Source organism: Gossypium raimondii, chromosome 7 (assembly GCF_025698545.1).
Source record: "Gossypium raimondii isolate GPD5lz chromosome 7, ASM2569854v1, whole genome shotgun sequence".
NCBI lineage: Eukaryota > Viridiplantae > Streptophyta > Magnoliopsida > Malvales > Malvaceae > Gossypium > Gossypium raimondii.
This window is the reverse complement of record NC_068571.1, coordinates 47103826-47111801: the sequence shown is the minus strand read 5'-3', so window position 1 is coordinate 47111801 and position 7976 is coordinate 47103826. Positions and strand designations below refer to the sequence as shown.

The 7976-nt window shown below is 35.2% G+C and overlaps 1 protein-coding gene across 1 annotated transcript; it reads left to right on the top strand.

The window, feature by feature from the left end:
- Positions 1–1208: 1208 nt before the first annotated feature.
- LOC105786742 (quinolinate synthase, chloroplastic) lies at positions 1209–6295 on the top strand. Its single transcript, XM_012613231.2, has 7 exons — positions 1209–2129; positions 2220–2504; positions 3372–3590; positions 3700–3879; positions 5080–5592; positions 5692–5853; positions 5932–6295. The coding sequence occupies exons 1-7, from the start codon at positions 1371–1373 to the stop codon at positions 5995–5997; spliced, it is 2184 nt and encodes a 727-aa protein (XP_012468685.1). The 5' UTR covers positions 1209–1370; the 3' UTR covers positions 5998–6295.
- The last annotated feature ends 1681 nt before the right edge of the window (positions 6296–7976 follow it).

Genomic DNA, 7976 nt, shown 5'->3' with positions numbered 1-7976 from the left:
GGGTTTGTGGTATTTCTATCGAAAAAAGCCGAAAGTTAGATGGGTTGGTTTATTGGTTAATTGCACTAATTTCAAAATCAGATTGGATCAGTTTGTTAAATTGGTTAGATCAATAATCAGTTGAGGTACCGGTCTGGAATAAATGATTGTATCGATGGGTTTGCAAACTGATATGAGTTAGTCATAACAAATTATTTTTAATTTCATATTTTATATTATTTATTTATTAAAAAATTCCATATACATATTTTAATGGTTAAAATATGCCATAAGTTCCTATACTCTTCGTAAATTTAAAATTTAGTTATTATACTTTTGTTTTTAGGAATTTACCCTCTATTTTCAAATTTCAAGATTCAGTCAAATTGTTAAACATTGTTAAAATTAATTTATTAAATTTAAGTTAATTACAACGTTATTTTTAAGTACATAAGTACCAATTGAATATATATTTTTATTTTAAAATGTCACACCAACAAGTTTAATAAAAATTTGTTAACATGCTAATCATTATACGAATTTTAAAAATTAAAAATAAAGAAATTAAATTCTTAAAAATAATTTATCTAATGTAATTTTATGATTTTTAATAATTTATTCAATTGGATTTTTAATAAAAAGTAACCTTAAAATATTAATTAATTATGAAAATGATTTGAAAGAAAAATTATTTAAGAAAATGACCTGTTTGTTATAGTACTTGCTGGTGCCACCATTATGTTAGGCGGCACCAACTTACTTCCCCTCAATCATGTTTTAATCATTACCTTTAAAATGCAGCACCGAATTGAAATGTGATTATATAAAATATTGAGGGACCTGATGAAGCAATTACCCTTTTTGTTCAAATTTAGATAAAGTTAAGGAAAATTTTTGAAGGATATATTTAGGTAATTTAAATAAGAATTTTATGTAGTTTTTAATTTTATTGTTATTTAAAACTAAAAATAAGAAGAGTTTATTTTGTTATTATTGTATTTTTAAATGTTATTTAAATTTAATTTTAAAAGACTATAGACGTAACATACAAATAATCTAAAAATTAGACATAAAATTATTTAACGTTTTATATAATAACATTTCAATTCAAAGGATATTTTTTAAAAATAAATTTTCCTACAAATCATTTTTATAATAAATTAATATTTTAAGGTTATTTTTATATATATATAAAAAAAACTATTGAACCATTTGGCGCCTACTTGCTTTTATAGGTTAATTGGTGGCAGTGTCTGTTTCCTCTTCACCTTTTAACACACGGCTCTTCTTTCTCTGCCTTGCATACCCGTCCATCGCCATTAACACACTTTTTCTCTTTCACCTTTACGCATTTCAAGGTCTTCTCTTTGCTCTCTCTCTCTCTCTCATCCATGGATTTCTCATCTTCCATGGCCATTAAACCTTCTTCTTCGAGCTGTTCATCGTTGTTTGCAATCTCTCGAACCCAAAATTCAAGACCCAAACCACTCCTTTTCAACTTTCATGGAATACCCAGAAACCATCAAAACTCTTTCTTCAAGTCCCTTAAATGCATTCAATCTCCTCCTCCTGGTTCTCTTCCTTCAAACCCCACTTCGTTTTCATGCTCTGCTGTTACACTGTCACCGACCCAGACCTCCTATCTCCCACCGCGGAAGCTTTCGACCCTCGTCGCCGAATTTCAGTCCCTTCTAGAGCCTCTCGATCGAGTCAAGCGTCTCCTTCACTACGCTTCTCTTCTCCCTCCTCTCCCGGCTTCATCCCGGACTGATTCGAACCGGGTTATGGGCTGTACAGCCCGAGTTTGGCTCGACGCCCAGATGGACTCCGAAGGGAACATCAGATTCTGGGCCGACAGTGATTCCGAGATTACCAAAGGGTTCTGTGCTTGCTTGGTTTCGGTTCTTGATGGGGCGGGGCCGGAAGAAGTGTTGCAGTTGAAAACAGAGGATTTAGCGGCGCTTAACGTCGGACTCCCCGGTGGTGAAAGGTCTCGTGTTAACACTTGGCATAATGTTTTAATTAGTATGCAGAAACGAACCAGGGCTTTGGTTGCTCAAAAGGAAAGAAAGACGCCATTTGAGCCATTTCCATCATTAGTGATCACTGCTGAAGGTATTCAGCCAAAGGGAACCTATGCCGAGGCTCAGGTTAGTTTCTTACTGATTTTTGTACCCTTTTTATGATTTTGTTTACATGGTGGTTTAAGATCCTAAGTTTCAAATCTAGTTGAATTGCAGGCAAGGTATTTATCCCCTGACAAGTTAAAGGTGAAAGAACTTGTCCATGTTCTTAAAGAGAAGCAAATTGGTGTGGTTGCTCATTTTTATATGGACCCTGAAGTGCAAGGCATCTTAACTGCAGCTCAGAAAGAATGGCCTCACATTCATATATCTGACTCATTGGTGATGGCTGATTCAGCTGTTAAGATGGTAAAATCTGGATGTAAATTCATCACTGTTTTGGGTGTTGATTTTATGTCAGAAAATGTTCGGGCAATTCTTGATCAAGCTGGCTTTGGAGAGGTATATTTTCTTTCTTTACTCTTCATTTTATATGGAGTATCCGTGCCTGGCTCATATTCGGACATAGGTTTAAGGGTCCTCCAGGAACTTAGAAAAATTGAATATACTTGTATTTGATACTCACATCCAAGTCAAGTAAATAGAACAAAGCACTAGGATGTATACTGCGTAGTTTTATGTGCAATTGTATGGTATGACGCTTCGATTCCATGTAGGAAAGTATTCTAGTGGGTAAGGACTAGGCTCTCCAATCCAATAGCTAGTCTTTGGGGTGTGGTTCTCCAAAGGTCCATATCAATTGGTATCAGAGTCAACCATCATGTCTCTTAGTTGCAATCGTGCGCGGTGGGTGATGACGTTGGTATTGCAGTGTTTGCCCAAGGCTAGATTAAGCTAGCGCAAAGCCAGCTTGCTTGGGTGCCGAGGTTGCTGAGCCTGTTGGATTGTTATGTGCCAATTGCAAGGTATGGGACTTGGATCCCACATAGGAATGTATGAGATTTTCTAGTGGGGTTTATAAGGACCTAGGCTCTCCTACGTCAATAGCTAACTTTTGGGGTGTGGTTCTCCAAAGGTCCGTATCACATAGTATATGCCGTTTGATTTATAATGTATGTATATTGTATAAGCTTATGGATGAGAGTTATTCTATAGCTTTTTAGAATCTGCAGTTGGGGTTATTCTATTCTTTTGGACATAAATTATATGTAATTTAAGGCTGTCGTATGCACTGAACTGTGTACTGTTGTTTTTCTATGGCAAATGGTGTGTTTTATCGAGCATTGAGCTGAATGATTTTTCGTTCTTTGCTCCAAAACACTAATGCTGTTAATGGATATGTTTTGTTTGTATAAAATGGAATTGCAGGTTGGTGTTTACAGGATGTCAAATGAACGCATTGGTTGTTCTTTGGCTGATGCTGCCGCTACTCCTGATTATATGAACTATCTTGAGTCAGCTTCTAACTCGCTTCCTTCCTTGCATGTTGTTTACATTAATACGTCGCTAGAAACAAAAGCTTATTCTCACGAGCTTGTACCTACAATCACTTGTACTTCTTCAAATGTTGTCCCAACCATTCTCCAGGTGGGTTGTGTTTCAAACGTTGTTTGTTTTTTCCTCTCCTTTGTTGTTCAATGCTTTCGTTTTTGTTTTAAGGCTTCTGTTCTTAATTCACGTCTCTTGGATTCATCAGGCTTTTGCTCAAGTTCCAGACTTAAATATATGGTATGGACCTGATTCCTACATGGGTGCCAATATTAAAGAATTGTTCCAGCAGATGACTTTGATGTCCGATGAGGAAATTGCTGAAATTCACCCAAAACATAACAGAGACTCTATTAAATCATTGCTACCTCGCCTGCACTATTATGAGGTAACTTCAATGATGATGTCTTATGCATAAATAGAAACTTGGTTTTTGCATTTGGATTGTCACTAATTTTATTTATCACATTGAAAAGACCGACTTCTTTTGGTCATTTTGATTTAAGGAATGGCATTCATTTGATTATTGAAATATCTTATGTGAAGAGTAAATCGAGGAATTACTGAGAAAATGAATTATGAATTTATCATCTTATGAACTTCATGGAACAAAACCATCTTTATTTTTCCAATGCTATCAAACATAAACTTCATGGTAGATCTATCTCTCTGCCTTTCATACAGTACTCCTTCCCCTAAATATACAGCAATGCATATATGATTCATTATAATATATGCAAAACGGAAGAACTATGATTGTGAGAAACATTTTGGTGGAATGCGCTCGAAGGGAGAGTGTACATCCTTCAGCCTTGTGCATTTTGCTCGAGACTCATATTCGGACATGATTATAAGAATATGACTCCAAGGATCCTCCAACTACATGGAAAACTTAGAAAAAATTGAACATATCCGTGGTGGGAGCATACTTGTATTTGATACTCTACCACAAGTCCGAGTAGGTCAAGAAAAATATATCTTAGTTTGTTACCTTGGTTTAACCTGTTTTTCTGTTATTTCTAAATAGGTTAAATCACATTTTGGGGCCTGAATTTGGCAACTTTTCTTACTTTGGGGCCTGAACTTTTTTTTTGGTCCAAGTTAGGCTTTGAACTTGGTAATTTTTATCACATTGAGACTTGGACTTTTTTTTATCCAAGTTAGGCCCTGAATTTTGCAATTGTTCCCACATTGGGCTTGAACTTTTTTTTTCTCAAGTTAGTCCTTGAAAACCCTAAAGTTCAGGCTCCAATGTGAGAACAATTGTCAAGCTTAGGCCCTAATATGAGAACAATTACCAAATTCAAGGACTAACTTGGACAACAAAAGTTCAAGTCTCAATGTGGGAACTGTTGCCTAGTTCAGGCCCCGATGTTGGAACAATTGCCAAGTTCAAGCCCTAACTTGAAAAAAAAAAGGTTCAGGTCCCAACGTGGAAAAAGTTGCCAAGTTTAGGCCCTAAATGTTGATTTAACCCTTTTTACATATACATAATGCTTCCGCTGTGGTCCTTGTATATCTTCCATATGTTTTATGTATATCTTCAACTGCTTTGCTTTTTATAACGAACCTAACATATTTCTACCAGAATGGAGCATGTATTGTGCATCATCTTTTTGGGCATGAAGTTGTAGAGAGGATAAACGAAATGTACTGTGATGCATTTCTCACAGCACATTTTGAGGTTCCCGGAGAAATGTTCTCATTGGCAATGGAAGCCAAGAGAAGAGGAATGGGTGTCGTAGGCTCGACTCAAAACATTTTGGATTTCATAAAACAAAGGGTTCAGGAAGCACTAGACAGAAACGTTGATGACCACCTCCAATTTGTCTTGGGTACAGAATCGGGAATGGTGACTTCAATAGTTGCTGCAGTTCGCAGTTTGTTAGATTCTTCAAACTCGACTTCTAGCACAAAAATCAACGTTGAAATTGTGTTTCCGGTCTCGTCAGACTCTATGACAAAAACATCTACAAGTGCATCACCTGCACTTATATCAGTTAAAGCTGGTGATGATGTTATACTCCCTGTTGTACCCGGAGTTGCAAGCGGTGAAGGATGCTCTATTCATGGTGGCTGTGCATCTTGTCCTTACATGAAGGTTAGCATTTTCGGATTTGGTTTGTTATTACAAGGAAATAGGTTAATGTTTACTTGAAGTTAAAGCTTCTCTTATTTGGTTAAACTCTTTACCTGACAGATGAACTCTCTTAGCTCGCTCTTAAACGTTTGCCACCATTTGCCTGATGAAAGAAACAACCTTAAAGCATACGAAACCGAACGATTCAAGTCGCAAACCCCACAAGGAAAATCTATTGCAGATGTTGGATGTCAGCCTATACTGCATATGAGACACTTTCAGGTTCGCATTTGCTCTCTTTTTTGTACTTTTTCATCCAAGGTTCACTGATTCATCCTAATATGATTCTTACTTAACCAGGCAAAGAAAGAACTGTCAGAGGAACTTGTCTACCAGGTTCTTGGTTCACACGGTAATGGGAAATAGGTGTAGCTAACCTGAGCTGGTAAATGAACTGTAACCGGGTTTTGATTAGGGATATTGAATCCACCTGAGGTTCACAACAAAGTTTTAACGTACAACTTCAGTGATAGATTCTTTACTTCATTAGCCGAAGTTGCTTAAAATAAGATTGAAGTGTTGAGCTCAGTGCTAGCTTTTACCGGTAATTAAATGGATTCAATCCTGAATTATTTTATAGAGATTGTATCCCTGTTAGTTGACAGGGAAGAAATCATCTTCAAGACCAATTCTTATAAAAATAACTTATACCCTTACAGTTAAACTCTCGAGCTAATTTTTCCTTCCATATCGTTATGATCTGAAATTTCAGTCACTTTTTAAGGGAGTTCTGTATGAACCAGATTATGTTTGTGTGCGCGTGGGGATTGGGTTGATTAGTTGGGCCGTGTGTATGTATGTATTTCAGTGTTTTTGAAATAAAGTTGGGTTAAGAATATATTGGGGTTGAATTGATTAAATTAAAAATAGTTTGAAGTAATAAAATTCAAAATTGAGGTAAAAATAAATAGTTGAATCGATTTAATAATTTAATTTTTAATTAATTAATTAATTAATTGTTGTTGTTCAAGTAGCCAATTGAATTATTTAGATCATCCTTTTAAAAGGAATTAAGAAAAGAAAGGTTGTGGTTGTTCTTACCCACATCTTGTGACAGCTAATTTTATGATATGGTGATTTTTAAAATTTTGAAATTTGATCTGACCGACTCCAACTATCTTTTATGGCATCAACAAGTTAATGCTCTTAAACACACAAATTATAGAAGTTCATCGATGGCTCTATTGTTCCACCTCCTCAGTACATTAAAGATGCAAATGGTCTGGCAAGTGGCAAGTTTGAGCACTTTTGAGTAGCAAGACAGTGCACTTGCCTCATGTTTATTATCCTCTACAAGTTGATTACGCATGATTCTACATATCAGATTTGGCAGACGTTGAGCAATACATACGGTAGTTAGATCATGTCCAAGTTTTGTTATATAGGATTGCTTTGCGTTCTCAGCGTAAAGGTGATTTGTTTGTGAAAGAATTTTTAATGAAGAGCAAGACATTTTTGTGATAATTTGGTTTGTTGCGCAGCCATGCTTAATGGACTTCCACCAGAATTGCAAACCAAATACCCTATGGTATTCAAGGAGTTACCACAATTTCATTAGATGTTGAAGTTAGGCAATAGAATTTGATGATGGAAGTTAATGCTTTTGCTCATGCAACTGTTCAAAAACAACCAAGTGGTGATATTAGTCTTTCCTGCCAACTTTATTCACGGTTAGGACCTTGTTCAAAAACAGTCAAGTTGTGTACATGTATCGAACAGAGAAAATTACAACCAAAGACTAAAACATGCAGCATCAGGTCGAATTGTAATATTTATAAAATGTACAATGGAACACCTTATGGAGTATTCCAAGGATTAAACCAAGAGAACATATTGATAAGCAACAAACATGCAAAATAGAAAGTCCAAATAGGTAATAGCTATTACCTAACAACCTATAGTCTGACAAATCATGAATTGAAGGTTTTAGGCTAAAATTATATCTAATGGACTTAATTGCAAATATTTTAAAATTTATAAAAGAAATAATCAAAGACAAAAGCGGTAGTTGATTAATATATGTGTTGACAATTAATTCTAGGATCCGGGAATTGAATGGAATAATTTTCTAATCAGATTAATTAATACCTCTCGATTAATAATTTACCCAATTTACAATTTAGTCCAATTAATCTCTTGATCTAACTTAGACTAAAGGGGTCAATTGAACTTTTACTTGATAAGATTTCTTTTCAGTCGTACTTATCTATATTTTCACCTAGAGTCATTAATTCCAAGTTTTTACATATATTCAAGTTAGTCTAAATTATTCAATTTAGTCCTTAATCCTCAAAATAATTATTCAATGGTTCAATTAACCAACTACCCAAAGAAATTATTCCATA